The 21,619-nt window shown below is 42.2% G+C and overlaps 2 protein-coding genes across 4 annotated transcripts in view; both read left to right on the forward strand.

Moving 5' to 3' along the window:
- The first annotated feature begins 101 nt into the window (after positions 1 to 101).
- adprhl1 (ADP-ribosylhydrolase like 1) lies at positions 102 to 10,627 on the forward strand. 2 transcript variants are annotated; one of them, XM_076983074.1, is made up of 8 exons: positions 102 to 573; positions 2,281 to 2,445; positions 2,563 to 2,688; positions 2,822 to 2,962; positions 5,380 to 5,507; positions 5,879 to 6,011; positions 6,160 to 6,325; positions 7,411 to 10,627. In XM_076983074.1, the coding sequence occupies exons 1-8, from the start codon at positions 360 to 362 to the stop codon at positions 10,424 to 10,426; spliced, it is 4,089 nt and encodes a 1,362-aa protein (XP_076839189.1). In that variant the 5' UTR covers positions 102 to 359; the 3' UTR covers positions 10,427 to 10,627. The 2 variants fall into 2 exon arrangements, with proteins under 2 accessions (XP_076839189.1, XP_076839190.1); XM_076983075.1 differs by lacking the exon at positions 7,411 to 10,627 and having other exon boundaries at positions 109 to 573; positions 6,160 to 6,844.
- Positions 10,628 to 12,636: 2,009 nt separating this feature from the next.
- grtp1a (growth hormone regulated TBC protein 1a) overlaps positions 12,637 to 21,619 on the forward strand; it is a 30,880-nt gene continuing 21,897 nt past the window's right edge. The window contains exons 1-2 of one of the 2 annotated variants that reach the window (XM_076983334.1): positions 12,637 to 14,032; positions 18,837 to 18,882. Coding sequence is in view for 1 of the 2 variants with exons in the window: in XM_076983333.1 (XP_076839448.1) it covers positions 13,941 to 14,032 (92 nt within the window). In the remaining variant the exon portion in view is untranslated. The remainder of the gene's footprint in view (positions 14,033 to 18,836; positions 18,883 to 21,619) is intronic. The other variant, XM_076983333.1, reaches the window with a different exon arrangement.

A 21,619-nucleotide genomic window follows, 5' to 3' on the forward strand; every position in this document is an offset into this window, starting at 1 on the left:
CTTGTTGATAAGGTCCTGATGGATGTGTGTGTGTGTGTGTGTGTGTGTGTGTGTGTGTGTGTGTGTGTGTGTGTGGTAGGGGGAGTGCAGTGGGAGGTGATGAACCAGGACCTGGTGATTAGGAGGGGAAGAGAGAAGGTCGTTGGGGAGTTTTGGTCGAGCTGTGGAGTACAGCATTGTGCTTTTGGAGGTAAAGGGAACGAGACAAAAGCTTTAACTTAAGAATGAAAAAGGTCTAGAGGTCAACTGTGAGGCAAGGCTAGACATCAAACAAAAAGGCTGAAGTGGGCTTATCCTAGCGCTCGTGAGCTGAACTGGTTTCCTTCGATGCTTTGGATTTAAAAACCGAACGGCCCTTGATGGAGAAATTTCAGCATGCGATGGTGCTGAGTGCCGTAGGAGATGCCCTTGGATATCGCAAAGGTCGCTGGGAAAACTGCATTTCGGGAGCCCAGATCCAAAAGGAGCTCTCAGCCCTCGGGGGACTGGATGCTCTTAAGCTTGATCCAGACAACTGGCCTTTGAGTGACAGGACACTGATGCACATGACCACTGCAGAGGCTCTTGTTACAGGTGAGGACACGCCCCTTTCAGGTGAGAGGGAAGAACGTTCAGAGCTGAACTGCTGAAACCCAGATAGCCGATTCTATCTGTTTACCAGGACAGAGGAATGAAAGGTCACCCTCATTCTGTCCCATCAAGCTAAACAAGAGAAACATTTCCTCAGACGTCCTATTTTAAGACTTTTAAATCACATAATATTTCATACCATATAAGTTAACGGTACAGATGTATTAATGCAGTGGGTTTATCTCTGCCGTGTCTGTAGACAGAATCCGCATGAGCTTGTTCGTTGTTTAGTTGTGGGATTTGTAGTGAGACACACCTGTGCAGCACTGTGAGTCATACTCCACCAGCAATAATACTCCTGGGTGACTTATTTAGAATAAAATAAAGTTTTCTAATGTTCTTAGAAAAGTGGAGAATTTATTTTAAGTATTTACTATTATTTTTTTAAGTGACATATCCTCTAGAAAAAAAGAAAAAACAAGCTAACGTATTGAACATTTTAAAACTGATTTGGCCTGAAAGAGGTCAAAGGTGAAATATGTGCTTCAGTCTTCACTGGCTGTGTGAGCACCTGCCAAATATAGCTGCTCTCCTGTCACACTCCTAAGTCACACACCCACTATTATCTCTCACTAAAATGCACATCACGTATAATTCAGCAGTGTTTGTCAGTACAGACATATCGTCTTTCATAAACAGTTGATGACGTTCTCGGACGTGCATTTGGGACACAAAAACACACCCCCTCTCACATCTTAGAATACTACTAGTTTCAAATTGCCAATTGTCCCGTCACCCAGTGCATCGGCATCCTGTTGCTCAACTATAATCTCCATCACAGCAATAAATAACTCGGGCGTCGGAGGCCCTATAATCCCTTCAATACCTCATTGTAAATATTAGTGCCGCCCATCCTCAGCCATCTCTGCCACACGGCACTGTGCAGCTTTTGAACTCTGGTAGATTTCTGTCTGCGGTTGTCAGCCGAGCTCAAAATAGCACGAGCACAATCTTCTCTCGGAGTTGGACAATGCCAGTTCTGGGCATGGACCCCTATCGTCTTCAGTGTTCCAAGTCTGCTGTTATCCTAAGAGGTACGATGACAGGGTCAGGGGTGAGGGCTCTGCTTATCCAAATTCCAACACCACTCGACGGAGATAAATGCCACGACTAAGCCACGCAGAAGCCAGCAGGCTGTGTCCAGTTCTCCCTGAGCCTGAACCGGCAAGACTTTCGTACTTGAAGTGGGGATGAGAGCATACCTGAGTGACCTGCCCTGCACCTGCTCAGGTGTAGAAGGTTCACCGAATAATAAGTGCACCGTTAATACCTCCAACGCCTTCCTCCACGCCTGCCGGCATTGTGACGGAGTGGAGAGGCCTCCTTGTGTTTGCTGGGCGTGGGTGCCTTGGGCCTCGCAGTGCCCATTAACGCCTGGGAAGTGTCCCACCCAAACACGCCCGTCCCCTGGGTCTCACGTGCACGTGTTAAACACGGCTAAAGTTAGGCCAACGTGGTCCGGCTCAGCTGGCTGGGGTGCTGGAGGCACAACGACGCCTCGTGGGAGCGCTGAACACGAGAGCGGGAGCTGGCGACGTGCCCTGACGCTTGCTTGCTCCCTCGACACCTCACCCTCTGGATAAAACGTCATGCACGTGAGATGTTATGCAGGATATGTCTGACTGTGCTGTGCTGTGTTCTTTTGCCAAGATTACTGGTGTCTAGAGGACCTGTACAGAGAGCTGGTTAGGCTGTACGTGGACGCCATGGTATCCCTGCAGGGCCGAGCCCCTGACCCCAGCACGGTCGAAGGCTGCGCCTACCTTAAACCCAACAACTTTCTGCTCGCCTGGCACACGCCGTTCAACGAGAAAGGTATGTGTTCACCTCTAGGGTCCATCCAGCCAGCAGAAACCTTGGACCGGTTTATCAGTGCCTTCTGCATGCGCCCGTATCAGTTAGTACAGCATGTGGACTCACCCACGCCTCAAGGTTCGGGCTCAGGAGCAGCCACCAAGGCCATGTGTGTGGGCATGCGGTACTGGCAGCCCGAGAGACTGGACACCCTGGTGGAAGTGAGCATCGAAGCAGGCCGGATGACCCACCACCACCCCATAGGTACTCCACCACTGTACATCTACAGCCATCGGCAGGTCTTACTCAGATCGCCTTACAGATGTGCCTGTGCTCTTCGTAGTACAGATAGAGTCTCTGAACGCAGGCAAGAGTCACAGTGTTGTTTTGTACGCAGGGTTCCTGGGTGCTCTGTGCACTGCCCTGTTCGCTTCATATGCAGTGCAGGGCAGGCCAGTGGTGAACTGGGGCCGTGACCTCATGAAGGTGATCCCCAAGGCTGAAGAATATTGCAGAAAAACTATACGACACATGGCAGGTGAGGGCCTTATAAAGATGTTTGTGTAAAGAGATCTGAATGTGTGTGTGTGGGGTTGTGTACGAATGCATGTAATATATTTACCATAATAATTTATGAGCAACAAGCATAAATTCTGACTGCAGGTCTTATATCTAAAGATTGTCCAAATATCTGACTGCAGTATGGAGTTGTGCTGATAAGTTTTCCCCTAGCAGAATTTGTAAGCTTTATACCATCTTAGGTATAACAATGGCTCCCTCCTCCATCTCTGTCTTGTTGTCGTGTGCTTTGGTTACGCCTTTGTTTTTGGTTACCTTGGTTACCTTCTTCTGTCTGCCACGCCCATGTACTTTGCGTCCCTGCCTTTGGTTCTCGTTTTCAGCTGTGTTATTATGTATGGATGTCGTGAGTTTGTTCTTCCGTGTTCCTTGTTATTTCCCTGTAAACCTTCTAGTGCCAAGCTCTGTGTTTGTGGTTGTTACCCCGTTTAGTCATTTCTTGTGTTTAGCGTTGTGCTGGTTATGTTTCCACTCTGTGTCTTAATTTCCCGGTGATTCCCTGCCCTTTGTCTTTGCGTTGTTTGGTAGCTGTGTTTGTATTATCCTCAGTTTGGTTTGGTATTACATTCTTTGATATTAGTGTTACTGTTGCCGTTCTGTTACTCATTCTGTTACTCATCATCATTACACATGTATTCTCCTGCTCTCGCGTCACAGATGCTGAAAACACAGTTTATTCGTTTAGGCACTCAATTTGACACACTCAGCTTGAGTCAGCAAATGAAGGATAAGTTTCCACACCTGTGCCTTGTTTGACTAATGGGTGCCTGTGCACATCAGCGAGTGGCTTTGTTCTTGAGAAACCCTTGTGCGTTTCATACAAGGATGATGGTTACTGAAGCCTGCTGCAGGCCATAGACCTGTCAAAACTCCCTGCAAGTGAAACATCACCAGTGAGGAGAGGTATATAAAAAGGTTTGAAAATGCCAAGCAGTACTATTTACACTCAAGAAGTGGAAAGAGAAGAAGTGGAAAATGAACTCTTCTGTTAAGAGGAAGAGTAGCAAGTAGATAACTGCCAGGAAAGATTTGTCAGGTTGCAAAGAAAAAATGCAGGAGCAATCCTGACCAAAATGCTTCTTCGAGACCAAGGGAGAAGCTGGCTTGTTCTTCTTGTTACCATGCACAGTAAGAAGGCACTTGAAGAAAAATTGGGCTGCAGGATTAGAAACATTTGCTGTAACTAGCACCACCAAACAGCATGCTCTTATAAAACAACCAAAGAGCCTCAAACCTTCTCAAATGAAATCACTTGAAGTGACAAGACCGATAGTGTAACATCACGGTCACAAGATGCTCTGCTGGGGATGTGAGCTGCAGTGGTACAGGGAATTTAATCGAAACTGATGGCAGGATGAATGCAGGGTCTTATCATAAAATATTGGATGAGAATTTGCATTCATCAACCAGGAAGCTGTGTGTGTGTGTTACACTTTGACGTTCCAGCCTGATAGTGGTCTGAAATATTAGGCCAAGTAGACCCTTCAGTGGCTGCAGCAGAAGGTGGTTCTGGAGCGGGAATCGGTGTCCTTACCAACATCGTTGAGCCTCTTATACGAAAAAACTCAAGCATGCAGTTCACGACAGACACAAAACCTAAATTTTCAGGCTCTGGAGGCTTTTTCCAGGACTTCATTCAGAACTATCACAAAAGACTGTAAGATGTCATTAATGAAAAAGAGGACAATACATGGTGTTAAATATCAAGGGTGTGAAACCGTTTGGAGGACCATTTGTGTTTTCTCCAAATATAGTAAATAATCTTACAGACTCTGTCAAGAGTATGGAAATTTACAGGCACAAGTGTATGACTAGTAAAACAGTTTAATTGTAATTGAGAGCAGGATTGGGGAAGTCTGAAATTTAAAGACTTCTGACTTGCCTGACTAACATGAATAAAAGACTTGACTAACTTCATGAGTTGATCGATTCTCACCCCAGTGATTTGCTTGAAGGTTAAGACTTGAGTCTGGCATATGTGTTGCAGTCTTTCTCCTGCCTCTGCTGGAACAAATCAGAATATTTTTTATAGACTGATTTAGCTGAGGAGTTCTCACTACCTGTCTGCCATTAACCTCTGCCTTGCACAACTTGCCAAAGTGTATCTGAACCAACTCATGAAGCGCTTGATGATCAGCAGATGACATGAATCAAGCACGACAGGAATAGGGAAAACCTGAAACTGGAGAGAGCTAGGCATAGTGGAGATATGAAGCCCTGGATTAGATTACTTTAGATTACAGGTAATCTCTAACCTGTAAGGCAATACCATTTAAAAAGTAACTTTGTTTGATCAACTTGAGGCTTGGTCCATGTACAGTATTTGTGATCCATGGATTAATGATGTGTGTATCTGTTTCTCCCCTGTCTTCTCAGAGTACCAAGAGAAGTGGTTTTACTTTGAAGCCAAGTGGCAGTTCTATTTGGAGGAGAGAGGGATAGAAGAGGATGGTCAGAACAAGCCCCTTTTCCCTAAGAGCTACGATGCAGATGAGATGGATAAGGTGAGCCATGACTCTTTCAGATGGGATATGAAAGATTTTGTCAGTCACTGCTCATTGTACAAGAACCTGTTATTCCTCTGGCCACTCGCCCAGTCGATGTCTGACTCCCATTAACAGGGTTCACCTAAGGACAGATGAGCAATGCTTTTAGATGGTGTATCCTTAAAGGGGGGTCACCACACTGGTAAAATGTGATCTTTTCAAAGATTTTTTTACTCCATCTCTCATATCTGGATCAGTGATATAATGATTGCCAAGAACAATGCAACTCTGAGTAACAGCACTATTATTATTATTATTATTATTATTATTATTATTATTATTATTATTATTATTATTATTATTTTGTTGTTATGTTTCATGCGCCCCAGGTGTATAAGCGCTGGAGCTCAGAGGGCCTGGCGGGACACAGGGGTCACGATGCCCCTATGATCGCCTATGATGCTTTGCTCGCTGCAGGTTCTGACTGGGGTGAACTCTGCAAGCGGGCCATGTTTCATGGAGGTGACGCATCAACACTCCCCCCACAATTCATTGCAAAGGACCTACTGAACAGGAGCATGTGGGCAAACAACCACATTTGTTGCCCGGGATCTGAATTGAAAAAGGTAATATATGCGGATGCTGTGTGTGTGTGTGTGTGTGTGTCCAGGAGAGAGCAGTGCCACAGGACTGATTGCTGGATGTCTCTATGGGCTGCTCTATGGGATGAGACAAGTGCCTCCAGGACTGTACCAAGACCTGGACAAGAGGGACAAACTGGAGGACCTAGGAGCTAAACTGTACCATGCCTCAACTACTGAGAAAGACACAGAGAAGTAATGCCTTACCCCACATCTCTTTGACCTTAAATACTTTTATAAAGTAGTATTTCTCACTATGCTGAATGCTTAAGCCCAAAGAAGGGATGGTCGTTTAGAACTTATTTTTTTTCATCTCTTCCTATTGGACAGTCTTGACTTTTGTCTTTGCTAGCTAAGTGGGAAATTCTGCTTTGTGAAATAGCCACAGGCTTTTAAGTCCTGCAATTTAAACTCCTGTAAAAAAAGCACTGGTAGATTTTTTTCTATATGTTAAAAATCATAATTCACTAATAAGAATGAAACCTGTTTTTATTTAGAAATAGTTAATTGATGATATACTCACATAAAAATGTAAGTGGTAAAAGAATAAGAATAAGACTCAACTGACATCTGTGCACCACAAGATGGTGTTGTATTTAAAGCCGATTCATGACTGCCTGGTTGAGCTATGAAAAAGTACTCTCTGTGTGCATGTGCTGGTGCCTGTATGTAATGTAAATTAATTAAAAAGGCATTAAAGACAAGAGTACATAATTTGTAGCAATTTGATTTCCTGCCAAAATCATGTATGAAATGTACCTGTAAAAAGGTTTTTAAGCTGCATATGGAGAACTTTAATTATTACCTTTTTAATTATGCAACATATAAATGTCGACATTTGCAAAACGCTTGATCTTATATGATTTACTGCAGCGTTGTAAGACTTTGGCATCATGCATATGCATGTGTACCACGCGATGCCTTTAAAGGATCAGATGTGCCTTCTCATGTTCAACCAAACTCCCGAACTTCCTAAAATAAATCTGATAACATCAGGAGGTTCTTGTAACATTACAATGGTGTCTAAACCATGCAGTGTGAAAGGGGCTTAAGTAACATTAGTAACCGAGATCCTGACATCCAAGGATGTCTACAGCAGTGAGACCAGGTCCTACAGCATAACCACTAGTCTGTAGCATCCTCACTCCTGCCCTTTGACCTTGACACTTGACGAGACAAGTGCAGATCTGTGCATGGAGAGGATGGACTAGCACAAATACTCTATTGAGGATGCTGCTTCTCCATTCTGAGTACAAAAAGGACCCTTTTATTTCAAACAGACGAGAGGAGGAGGGGCTTCAAGGAGCTGGAGCTGTTTCTGCGGATACCAACACAACAGCGAATGGCAGGACACTTAAAAAGCTGATCTCTGATCGCTCAACCAATCCAGCGGTCAGGGAGATTCTGGAGACTCTGCTGCAGTACATCACACAGGAGCTGCCAAGTCGGTGTCTAGGCACCCAGGAAAAGCCAACCAACAAGAAGAGCATATTTAAGAACAGCACGAAGCCAGTGGGGAGTGATCCCAATCGTCGGCCTACCGCATTCCAGCTTCTACGGTCCAGGTTCCTAATGGTCTCTCCCAAGCCAGCAGTGACCCACAGAAGGGAAGTGGGCTCGTTGAACTTAAAAGGGGTCCAAGCAACCAAAGAACTGGACAGACCCATTAGTGATACGGGACGAGGAGTAAGGACGGGGAGGTCCAAAGTGCAGGGTATGATTGCCAAGTTTGCGGCAGTCGAGCAGAAAGAGAGGGAACTCCAGAACTGGAAAACGCAACGGTCACAGAACTCGGCCAGACACACCAGAAAAGGCCCAACGTTGCCTATCTTGATGAAGAACATTGAAGGTCTGGCAAAGGTGCAAAGAAGAAGTGATTTAATTGAGACTAAGGAGAAAAACTGTAGAAATGCATCCCATGCAAAGGGCAAGAAAGAACTGAATAAAAAACAGAAATCTCAAGATTTAGGGATTCTTGACAAACATTCACTGCAAAAGACGATCTACAAATATGATAAGGACCACAACAGCACTCTGAAAACAGCAGAAGGGACACAGGGCAGTTCACCTAAAGAAAATTTCTTTGCTTCAGAAAAAACAATGAACAATGATGTGCGTGTTTCAACTCTCAATCAGCAGAAAAGGGATCTGAATGTAATACAGCAGGAAGTGAGGTATGGAAGACTAGAAGTGCTTTCCTTCACTACTGCAGTGGTGAACTCTCACTTAGAACTTCACTCCGGACTTCTAGTGATGGAGATCCCACAAAACAGATATCTAGCCACAATACAACCACAACCTAATGTTCAGGCACTAGCCACCTCAACAGGCCCTCTAATAAAGAGTCTGGAACCTTATGAAAATATGGGCTCTGTCCTCTGTTTGAATCCACTACATGAAAAATGTCCTGAATCCACAACTTCAAAGAGCTCAGAAATGCTGCCACTAGACAAAGAGCCCCAATTCATGGAGTCCATACCACAGCCACATAGAATATATCGAGATACATCCTTTGAGGACCAGGCATTATTACAAATCTTTACCTCATTGCCCTCTGAGACTGCAGAAGAACCCCAGGGCTTTCACAGTGGTACACTAGTGTTTGCTCCTCATAAGGAGCGAGACTCATCAACTGAGTCTCACAGTGATGTGAACTGTTGCAAAAGTTCTGTACATCTTCACAAGTCTCAGCAAGATGTCAGCGTGGTCTGTCATAAAAACCCTATCCATCAGACAAACATACAGAATGTTATGGAACTGGATTTGGAAGAGGGCCAAGATGCTGGAGTGAAACTGCATACAGACTCTTCACTTCCACACAGACGTCATGGATCTAATTCACTGGAATTGAGCATGGGTGGGCTTTCAGAGAAGATGACTAAACCCCACAGCTCTAAAGATGATGGTCTGTTAGAGGAGATAACTAAACCCCACAGCACTGATGGTGATAATCTGATGGAGGAGATGACTAAACCCCACAGCTCTAATGATGATGGTCTGTTAGAGGAGATAACTAAACCCTACAGCTCTAATGGTGATGGGCTGTTAGAGGAGATAACTAAACCCCACAGCTCTAACGGTGATGGTCTGTTAGAGGAGATAACTAAACCTCACAGCACTAATCGTGATGGTATTTTAGGGGAGATAACTAAACTCCACAGCACTGATGGTGATGGTATTTTAGGGGAGATAACTAAACCCAACAGCAATGATGGTGATGGTCTGTTAAAGGAGATGACTAAACTCCACGACTCTGATGGTGACTGTCTGTTAGAGGAGATAACTAAACCCCACAGCTCTAATGATGATGGTCTTTTAGGGGAGATAACTAAACCCCACTGCACTGGTGGTCATGGTCTTTTAAGGGAGATAACTAAACCCCACAGCACTGATGGTCATGGTATTTTACGGGAGATAACTAAACCTCACAGCACTGGTGTTGATGGACGTTTAGGGGAGATAACTAAACCCCACAGCACTGATGGTGATGGTGTTCTAGAGGAGATAACTAAACCCCATAGCATTGGTGGTCATGGTCTTTTAGAGGAGATAACTAAACCTCACAACACTGGTGTTGATGGACGTTTAGGGGAGATAACTAAAACCCACAGCACTGGTGGTCATAGTCTTTTAGAGAAGATAACTAAACCCCACAGCACTGGTGGTGATGGTCTTTTAGGGGAGATAACTAAACCCCACAGCACTGGTGCTGATGGACGTTTAGGGGAGATAACTAAACCCCCCAGCACTGGTGGTGATGGTCTTTTAGAGGAGAAAACTAAACCCCACAGCACTGGTGGTGATGGTATTTTAGAGGAGATAACTAAACTCCACAGCACTGATGTTGACAGTCTTGCACAGTCAGTTAAATCCACAGCCTCTTTATGTCCAGGCCGTCTGGTCCAACAATCAAACAACTCAACATTTGAGTGTTATGGGAGCCATATGTCACAGCACCCACATCAGGTGAAAACCTCATGTGCAGCTAATATCTGCCCTGATTCGGTACGTCAAGACAGCAGTGACAATGAGAGAGGCAGACATTTGTTCAGCTCTGATGATGTTGAGACAGGCAACAAAACACTGGAAGAAAGGATTCCAGACAGCAGATGTTATGATCCGAACATGCTGAACAGTGGAGTCAGCCAACTCATTTCACTAACGAAGCAAGAGGAAGATAGCCAACCATCTATGAGGGACAGGCCCAAATACAGGACATTTAATTATAGTGATGTCTCTGCAAGGAGACCGTATGTGCCTAAGACTATTAGGTTTACCGATACATTCAACTTCTGATTCTTTCAGTAAGGCTCAGTATTTCAGCTCTCTACAGTCAAACTGCTGGTGACTACAATCAAGTCCCACTCCGTTATGATGAGATCAATCAGTGGATAATTAAAGCTGAATTAGAAGTTGGATCCAGTCTTTTCTGAAAAATCACTATCAAATATGAACCATGATCACAAAACATGCTTGAGAAAAAAAAACACGTCCAATGTGTTGTACAACAGTAATATTTATATGAATAGATTAACTCGAGATATTATGCACAATATAAGCACAGAGAAAATAAAGTCATGATTTATATTATATTCTCAACGAGGAATATATTTTCTATATTTTCTGGAGTATCAAATATAAATTTTGACTCCACTGTCCCAAATTGTTTATAAAATTTTTTTGAGCACTACATCTACCATTAAAAACACGTCTACTTCTATCTAACAGAAATGTTTAACACATCAAGAGGGCACTTATGAGCTTTGACCCCAATTACTGTCTTTTATGTTGTAAAGGGGTCTTTTATGTTGTAAAAAGGTCTTTTATGTTGTAAAGTAACTAAAGTGATGTCATAGGGATTCCAGTGGCAGGGTCTGCTGCACTCCTACACTCTCAGCAAGGATGTTAAATATTCACATAAAACACATGTTCTTGTTATCTGGAGCACTATTTATGGCTTTATGGGTTAATGATTTCAAAAATAAAATGTTAAAGTGAAACATTCATGGTACTCATACGGTCTTACGGTGTTTTCTTTTCATATGTCTAAATGATTGCATGGCTATTTACTGAAATACATCATGGGCCATTTTAAATTATAGACATATATAAATTATAGTCAAGGGCCCAAAGATTTGTGAAATGTATGGTTGTATCATACATCAAAACAAGGTCCATTGGTAATATAGGTTCAAAGATCTGTTCCTTGTGGCTCTGCCAGTGGGTTGGTGAAGGCGAACTAACTGAGGGTCATCAGGAGTCTGCACCTCCCTCACGAGGGTCCTCTCCTTTGTGAAAAGGACACCACTGGGTGGTATAGAACATGCAACAATGATGTGCCATATCAGGTTTAACCTTCAAACTCTGAATAGTTCCTTTTGTAGGCCAAAGGTCATTTTCATTTGTCCCCTAGTTGTTACAGGATTCTGCACTCTGTTCGCTTCTTTACGCAAAGAACTGTCTGCAAACATTTCCTGTGTCTCTTAGCAGTATCCCAACATAATGACCGTTAGGAAATATACAATTAAATTTGTGCATGATTGTGAATTAATTAGATTACCATGATCCATAATTGCTGAACATGTGCGTCAGTCTTACTTGTATCCTGTGCACAAACTGAACTCTCGAAATATTCATGGGTGAGCAGCAACACTTTGCTTCGACGTTTCTGATGTGACAGGTGGAATCGCAGTTAATCTAAACGTGTAAGGCTTTCTATCACAAGCATGAGATTTTGCATGTTTTGCAATATTATTCTGCTGTTACAAAGCGTTATTACACAAATTTGCCCATTTATGATATGAAAGCCCTACTGCCCCCCAAAGTCTTTGTTGAGACCAGATGAGGCTTAATGACTACACCTCTGCAGTACACCTAAGGCAAAATAGCCTTATAATTACTTATATATATATTTGTGAGTGAATTATTAATTATTTTTATATAACAATGTACAAAACAGTTTTTATATTAGGGACTGAAAGGAAAACTGGATTCCAGCTGGGGTCTTCTAAGATTCTCAGGAGGATTTCTTTGATGACAACCACTCACATAGCACACAAGGGTGTGCCATGTTGAACAAACAGGGCCACCTAATAGGTAGTCTTACTATTAGTACATTCATGTTTTGACTAGAATCTCAAAAGATATAAAATTGAAACTTAATTTCTATATTTGCATGTGTTGCTGTATTGGTTTTGCAACATATAGGCTATGGAGTAAATTTCAATGTTTAGAAACAAAATCAAGCAAAAATGTTTGTCGTGTGTCACAGCTCAATGCTAATTCTATTAACTCGTTTATTTCTGAACTAGATTATTCTTGAAACAACTGACCCCAGTTCCATGTTGTCTGTGATTATCTTCACGAATAGGTGACGTGGTCGATATTTTTTAACGTCACTCTATTCCGCTTTAACATAACTGGGAGGTGACTCAAAAGAATGCAAATATCACATGATACCTGCAGCACGTAGCAAAACGCGGATACAGCTGCTTAGAGGTGGATCACAGTTTCACTGTGAACAGCAGGCATATTTATTGTAAACTTCAGCAGGCACCTTACACGCTCCGCAAAGCATCCATCCCTCACGGAACCGCGGTGAAAGACTTCCTCATAACGCACGTTTGAAGTCAGTGAACACTTGACATTGGCAATAAAGAAATGTAGACTTTCCGTTCCTTGTTAAGAGGGAAATAGCAAGAGAAGATCTCTTTTGGCCCGGAGGGGCTTATCTGAACAGGCTTTTCAGATCTAGCGAGGGCTATGAAGCGTCACCGTGACGTGCTGGTGGGTACGATGCTAATCCACCTTCAGCCTCTGCTGCCCTAGCAAAGCGGGATCAGGGGAGGATTTAGCAGGCGTGGGACAACATCCCACGCAAGAACTGTCCTCGTGGAATAGGAGTGCAAAGAAATACGCATGACCCAGAAAATGGAGATCACGGACCACGTTGGTGAATATTCAAATGAACAATAAGTCAGGCTAATTAAACGGTTTTAAAGGGTGGCTTTGCACAATTGTGTAAGGCGAAGTAACTATAGCAGTAATAACCTCGCCTACACCCACACGTAGCTGCTACACCTGTCTAAGGGCGTGGTGTAGTCCTGCGGAAAGCCGGCAGACCTGGTAAGTGGCATTAGGGCTCCAGGGGCGTTCCGAACCCTCCCGGGTGTTCCGGGTGTTCCGCCTCCAGCGTGATCGGCGTCTGCCCTTCAGCTCCCTGGAAGAGTGAACCCGAGTGTGGCGCTTTTACGGAGACGGTGAAATGGGAGACCGAAGGACGCGCCGGCACAACCGCGAGTCCAACACCCGCCTCAACGCACAAATTTACATTTCGAGTAAAAGTTAGATGTTTGAGGAGCAGTTTGGAGGGACTGGACCTCGGGGACCAGGCGTAGGGAGCTGTGGGAGTACAGGACGGGTCGGTTTAGCTGCGTTGGTCCCAGCGCTGGGCACGACACGCTCTGTTTAGCATAGCCAACCAAGACTGGTGGAAACGGCCCAGGTGCGTCTGCGGTATTTACTTTATTAGTGGTCCGGTGGGCTGTCCGGTGGCGACGTGAGTTTAGCAGAAGTAGATTTGTTATGTTTTCTGGTTCATTTCTAATACTGGTGGATACGTGCCGAAGCTTGATGCTGTCTCTGGACTTTTGCTGAACGCAAATGGACTGCGGCGGCTCGTGTTCCCGGGAGGAGCCGAACACGATCGACTGGTGAACTTGAGTTTTGGACCGGGACGCTGTCGTGAATATGCGATCAAAAACGCTACTTATCGTGATCTGCCGGTAAATTATAGCCTGCGAGTGCAAAAATGAACACGACCAAGTCCAACGGGACTCATTCAACTAACCAGCCGCAGCTTCGCATCAATGTACCCAGCACGGCGAAAGACAGAGGTTCTAGGTAAATAATGTTATTTTATTTCGTTTACTGTTCATGATTTAATATTAATCTTCAACACGCAATATTCGCAGTATCACTCACAACTTTTCGTAAAGTTTTATATAAAATGTCTTTAGTTTCATATAATAATACATTTTATTTATATAGCGCTTTCCACAATGCTCAAAGACGCTCATATAGCCATTGTTTTAATTGTGTTAATTATTAAACAGGGGCTCTTTGTAGTCTCTGAATGTGATTATAGATCTGAACGGACAGGTCACGTGTTCTTGGTATATTAAATATCTTGTGGCTTGAAATCTTGTATCTCTTACCTCGCGTGTCTTTTCTTCATTGGCCTAGATTGAAGGTCAGCAAGTGTGCTAATCTTACTGTACAAAATTAATTTAGTATGGCTGGTACTACCTCTGCAAGAAACTGCATAAGGAATAAGATTTTTTTGCTAATGCTATGGTTTTGTCGTCTCCCCCACAACTCGCCCTTACTGCAAGAATTCTGTTTGCTTCGTCTTTCTCTCAAAACCATACACAAATTCAAAAAAACAAAACAGCACAAAAGTGCTGACGGTGTTGAATATTTTTGTTTACTTTTTGCGCGCTTAAAATTGGCAATATGAATTATGCAAATATTTGTCCACACAGTGAAGAAAGGGAGAGGTGGACACAGAGTACCAGAGTTTCACCTCCATGCCAAGTGGACCGTTACTGATGTCTGTGCATGGACGTAATTTTGATTTCAAAAGTGGGGGGGGGGACATGGATTCGTCGCTATTTAAATATTTGGTTTTAACCGTAAAAACTGGGGGGGGGGGGACCAAAGCCGGCTTTTGAAAAAGTGGGGGGGACATGCCCCCCCCCCCCCCCCCCCCCCCCAAAATTACGTCCGTGTGTCTGTGTGCAGTGTTCCTGTAGTCAGTTCTGATGCTTTCTGAACAGCATACGTGTGATATATGCATCAGTGCCTCGGTTCCTCACGGAGAGGACGCTATGCTCGTGTCAGCATGTGCGTGTCTACTGATGTTAAATTGGGAAAGTTCCTGAGAACTCTAGGGCATAGCTACAGCTGGGGCAGACTTCCACGGATCGTGAGGGGAAGTTGCAGATGCCATGATGACACTAGTTTTAGAGAGGAGAACCCTCAAGATAGTGCTTGGAGTCTGTGGCTACAGTCTGCTAGAGCTGAAAACAGTGCTACAAAGACATTCCAGTTAAATCTCAGCAGTAGGTTGACCAGACATCTGGGTTTGGGTCAGGCAGTCCAGTTTGGGGTTGCACAGTCCAGTTTTTCAGCTCTCTGTTCACTGTCCAACAGAATAGCTGGGCAGACACCTGTCTGACACCTACTGGCTAACCACTGCAAGTCTGTGTTCAATATAATAGTTGTTTTTGCAATGGAATGTAAAGAAATACCCAAAATAAAAATTACTTCAGCTTTCAGGTCAAGAAATCCTTTCTGTTCAAAGAGTAGGAAAGATTAATTTTAGGCCTTCTGTACATGTGCTGAGTAAAACATTATATTAGGAATTGGTCCACATTAGTCAGCTCTGTTGGCTAGCTCCATCCCTGTCCACTACATGTCCTCTTATTTAAGTATTTATTTACTGTTCACCTTGTTTTGTTTTGGGTTTTTTTTTTTGCCTGCCACCTCCCCTCTTTGGTGGGCCTATTGTACTTTCTTTCTAAAAATGCATGTTTAATGCGTATGTGAGGTCTTCAATAAGAAAGAGGCCATAGAGAAAGATAGGTCAGCTATATCAACATTCAACATTAGAGTTGGAAAGAAGAAGAAACACCTCTAGTGGCAGGAGCATTACTCCAAATAGAGGCCATGACTCCGAGGGGGAGGAGAAAACTCAGAGGAGTTCAGTTCACTATTGGTTGTCAAAGTTTCCCTATGGCAACTGTTCTGTGGTGCTTGGTTCAGTGTTCCTGCTGTTATTACAGAATAATGTTTAATTAAAATAAACATTATTTATTTATTATTTGTTAAAATAAAATTAATAAGTAAATAGTTTAAATGCCTTGTGTACAATGGAGCAAAATCTATTTTTGTTTTGCCTAAAGGTCTAGAGAGTGTGTGTCGATCAGAGCTCTAAAGGCAACCAACATGAGCTGGGCACTCTGTGCAGCTGTTACTGTTGTTTTTAATTACAACCCTGCACACCCGCACAAAACTTGCTACCATGTAGTCTCATAAGAACAGGACAGAGTCCGATTCAGGTCTGTTTTGAGTGACAAAACAAATGTTTATTATCACAGAATCAAGTCCTGCTGGGCAGTGTAATTTGAGCAGTATACTGTTTATTGCACTGTGATAAGTTACAATTAAACTTGTTGAAAACATCTAGGCAATCTCCCATAGTTACACGATTGTAGATACGCAATGGAGTAGAGTATTATATCAGCATTGTCACTTAGATATGTCCACTAGTGATCCTAAAGTCTGTTAGGCTCTAGGCAAAGGTTCCTGGGGGCCCCTCAGGGTCTAATTCAGGTCTCGTACTGTCATGGCAAACTTTGCTTATTGGCACAGCTTTGGTTTAAAGTGTGTCTGGAGGCCCAAGCAGCCTTGCCTGGTGGGAAGCGGTTGCCTCTGGATGCATCTGCACTGCCATTCAGCACCACTGTCTGGTGTTTTTATGAACAAATCTAAAGCGTTGAATGCAGATACATTCATTTTTAGATAGCTAACAACAAGCATTTATCAAGCTATCCAGGATTGTAGCTTTGTCAATGTTGTCAATTAATATCAGTGATGCTTATTTTTCATCAATTCTCATGTGTTTCTCAGATGATTTGTTTTGTTTTGTCCCATTAAAATATCTAAATTATTTTTAGTCTGTGTTCACAGTTTAGATTTGTTGCTCCCTGCACTCCTCCACCAGTTCCTGAGTTTATGTTTAATATTATCGATATTCTCTCCGTAAACGATTGACAGAGGATGTGTTGGGTTTAATTCTGTGTAAGTATAAATTATTTTAGAAGTATGCAATATTTTTTCTATGTTTCTAAACACTAAATGTAACTTATTTTAAATGACTTCCATTCAGTGCTCATTTTTTCCACTCGTTGATTCCTCATTAGACACACAGAGAGAGTAGCATTATGGGTGGTACTATCGGATTAATGCAGTCTGCATTGACCAATGAATCTCTTATTTAAAGGAAAAATGTATGCAGTCATTTTTGTGGTCACTTTTACTAACTTGAGTAGCCAAATGCTAAAGGTGAGCGAAACAGTTTAGTTCTTCTTCTTATGGTAACAGTTTATTTACACTTTTCTGTTCTGGACCAGCTACACCTGTTACCCCCCCCCCCCCCCCCCACACACACACACACACACACACCACCTTCCAATTTGTCACTGCAGGCTGTGGACAGAATGTTTTGCGGAAAACAACGATCCATTTGCATAATTATGTAGATGTTGGCATGCATCAGGATTTCTTCATACTGGTTTGGAATTTGGGAGGGAAAACCCATTTGAATAAATACTGGCATTGAATAATTTTCCTTTAGCACAGTCGTGCTAAGAGAAGAGGATTATAGCACAGAACACTGCTCATATGAGCTTTCCTTCCTTATTGACTCGCAGGTGTTGATAAGCGGAGTTAATGTTTCATGCAGGCAGTTGTAGGAAACCTTTTCACACAAACATGACTTTCTGATTGGGTGATGTGTCATCTTTTGATTCATTTGTATCATATTAAGCTGTGCTCAGCTTCTCACCATGTTGCAACCCCCAAATTACTGCTATTCTACCATTGTGCTTCAATCATTGCTTCCTATAATAAATTAATGGGAGGTTTTGGCATGTGTGGCCATGCTGTAAAAGTGTTAAAGTACTGTTAGAATGTATTATGTAGCCCCTGTGTGTTTTGAGTGCCTTTTCACCCACATGAAGCAGAGGTCTTAATATCAGTTTTGCTTCCAGCACTCTCTACTAATAAAAAATGGCAAAACATGTTTTCTTTCTCCATGTCTGCTTTATGTACACTACCAGTCAAACATTTGTACACAGCTGTCTGAATGTATGATCTTTAAAGTCTCAAAGGCATTTTTAGCTAATGGTTTATGGTTACATTTATTCCTAAGACAAATATAAAAAGTTAAAGTTGATGGCTTATAAATATTTTCCCAAAACAAAGTATACAGTACTAATAATAATAATTAAATGAATTTTTTAATTGCCTCTAAAAAATTTATAGATTCCGCCTCTCATTCTACAAGTGTTCAGTGTACATGAGAATGTGTTCAGGGCATCATAGGTGCTCAGTGTACATGAGAATGTGTTCAGGGCATCATAGGTGGTGCCTCATGAACCTGGTTAAGAACACCAAGAGCATCCAGAGATCATCCCAAACTGTCCAAATGAGCGGCTCTGAAGAACTTTACAGCCATCTATTAAACCAGCTATATTGGTTTAACAGCATTGTCATGTCTTATTACATTATTTTGATAACTTCACTTTTCTAAAATGTAGAAAATGTTAAAGATAAATAAATTATCTCTGTGCAAACCTTTGTCTGGTAGAATAGATAAAGTTTTTTTTTATACGCCACCATTGGTAGCAACATGTGCCACAGATTAAAGCTCAGCTAACACATGCCCTCAGCTCACACATTGCCCTCATAACTGTCATAATCTGAAGAACCTGTCCTAAGATTAAGACCCATGCTACATTAGTGAATAGACACCTAGCCACTGTACAGGATGGTGAATTGAAACCTGGCAAATGTAATTGAAAATGTCCTTTTTTGTGTGTGTGTGTGTTCTGTATTTGTGTGTTGGTGTATGTGTGTGAAGAAGCAAGATAGAGAGAGAGAGACAGATGCTGAGAGAGAGAGAGACGGTGAGAGAAAGAGACATATGCTATGTAACCAGCCAGTGTTGTTCATTGTTTTGCCTTCCCATTCTTTGGTTGGTATGTCAATGATCCTGAGGTCATATACACAGGACCTTTGACCCCCAGCTGCCAACTTTGTTCACATAGATGTGTTTGACCCTGTATCGTTTTTTTTAATCAGTTTTTCTCTTTCCATCTCGGTTAGGAGTATATTTTCTTCGCCCATAAACCAATAAAGATGGCAATGAAGATCCCCATATTTTTCTTTAAGTTGAAGTGCCATCCCCCCTTTTTTTTTTGAACAGATGCACACCAAAAAGACTCCACCTCCTGCAGTGTCCCCACGTGTCAAAATAAAAGTGCTTGATATGAATATATTACATACAAGTGGAGACATTATTGTCTGAAAAGAACAACAATAATAAAATAACCAGAAATAATATTCATATGAGAACACAACCTAACACCCTGCCTTGTTCTCATCTTCACAATCCCATACATACAATAATTTACTGTAACTAATTTCCAAACAGGACATTCTTAAACTGAAGGATCCTAACTTTTGTTACAGATTTTGTCAGTGTGTCTGTGACCATGTTTTCTGTAGGACAGTACTCAATATTTATTTTTCCTGTCCTCAGTACATCACGGATAAAGTGGTATTTCACATCAATGTGTTTACACCTTGACCTATGCACTGGATTTTTACTCAGTGCTATTGCTCCTTGATTGTCACCATAAATTGTTGTACAATTGTACATATTTGAATCCAAGTCATTCATTTGCTGCATTAGGTATAAGCTTTTTTTTATTATTATTAAACCTTTATTTTACCAGGCAAGACATTAAGAACAAGTTCTTATTTACAATGGCGGCCTGGCAAGTAGCAGAGCCACTTGATAAAAATAAAAAGAATCCACACTAAACAACACAAACACAACAGAAAATAACAGACACAGTAAAACACAATACATACACACATGCACACACTCGTGTATATATATTTTACTATAAACAAGTGCAAGTGTCTGTAAAAATGTCCTGTATGTAATTATTAAATTCAGAAACTGAGATAAAAGATTTCAGTTTTAGTGTTTTCTGTAGCATGTTCCAGTCGTGTGCAGCAGCAGACTGAAATGAAGAGGAGCCATAAAAAGTGTTTACTTTATGGAGTACAAGTTGAATATAGAGGGAAGACCTGGTGTTGAACTTGGCAGATGCAGGCTGTAATAGCGTCTGTAGATAGGGAGGCGTCTTGTAAATAAAGGTAAGCCAATGAATATTGCGACGAGTATGTAAAGATGGCCAATTAAACTTTCCTGAGCTGTGTTTGCTAAACCGATATATTCAGCTTCACAAGTGGACAGTGCCACTGTCGGTTGCTTCTTGGACTTCCAAGAAATAGCAGGACCTTGTTTTGTCAAGCTAAAGCAGTAACCTGTGGTACTACGTCTGTTCTCTACTGAAGATGCCCAATCAGAATCACTGAATGCTAACAGGTTTCATCTGATTTCTTGAAACACAGCTCGTAGTGGGAGGTACCTTTCAAGTATCTTGGAACATGTTTGGCTGCTACTAAGTCCTGTACTCTAGGTCTTGCTAAGGATTGTGACAGTTTGCTGACAATCCAGCTGATGTCAAGCCTGGTGCAAGTCATTGCATAGATCAAGCTTCCAAGAATTTCTCTGTAATCTTTGGGATTTTCTAACTCAGTGTTTTCTTCCAAATTTTTGTTACACTCCATTTTTAACTCATTTGGTGTAGCCCTAGGCTTACAGTCAGACATCCCAAATCTTTCCAGCATTTTTACAATGTACTTTTCTTGGCTCATTTTAATTTATTTCTTTCTGTTCAAACTGTATACCCAGAAAGTTTGATATTTGTCCAAGATCTTTCATATTGAATTGGGATTTCATTGTTTCCTTAAACCTGTTCAGCTGGTTCAATCTGCTTCCTATACACATAGTGATCGACCTGATTTCTCTCAAAATTATTCTGTTCTAGATGATCGTTTAAGAGTTTGTACCAATTCCTCTATGAGGCCATATATTGACTTTTGCAATTTGCACACTAATTTTCCGCCTGTTTTTGATAGCTCTTTGAAACCCTCTGGTTGATCTAAGTATATCTCTTCTTCAATGGGGGCATGTAAATATGCTGTTTTCACATCCATCTGATGTACAGACAAATCATTCTGTACAGCTATCTGCATTAGTGCGCGCACTGAAGTGAGGTTTGCTCCTACAGCAAATGTTTCGTGGTAGTCTATTCCTTCTGTTTGTTTGTACCCTTTTGCAACATATCTAGCTTTGAAAATTTTGCCTGTATCTGCATTTTCTTTTAAAGTAGACCCCCCCCCCCCCCCCCCACTGTGTTTTTATGCTTTGGCAAAGTCACCAGTTCAAATGTGTCATTTTCTTTGAGTGAGGACATCTCTTTCTTCATAGCCTGTTCCCACCTAGAAGTGACATGATGGCTTCCCTATATGTTTGGGGGAGTCCAAACACTGCCCTGTAACAAGAATCAACATTTGCAATGGTCATTTTATCTTTGAAGCATGTTATGTAATCTTCCAAGTATTTTGGGGCTCTCCTTTCCCTTTTTGAATGGTGTCTTTGTTGTGTTTCTGTTGATGTCCCTGCAGTATTTTCATCATTGTCATCCATTTCTGTCTCTGTGTGGTCATCCTCTTTTGATTAGTTTTTTGTCACTTGTTTTTGTGATCTCACTATCTTCATCTATG

Source organism: Brachyhypopomus gauderio, chromosome 20, assembly GCF_052324685.1.
Source record: "Brachyhypopomus gauderio isolate BG-103 chromosome 20, BGAUD_0.2, whole genome shotgun sequence".
Taxonomy (NCBI): Eukaryota; Metazoa; Chordata; class Actinopteri; order Gymnotiformes; family Hypopomidae; genus Brachyhypopomus; species Brachyhypopomus gauderio.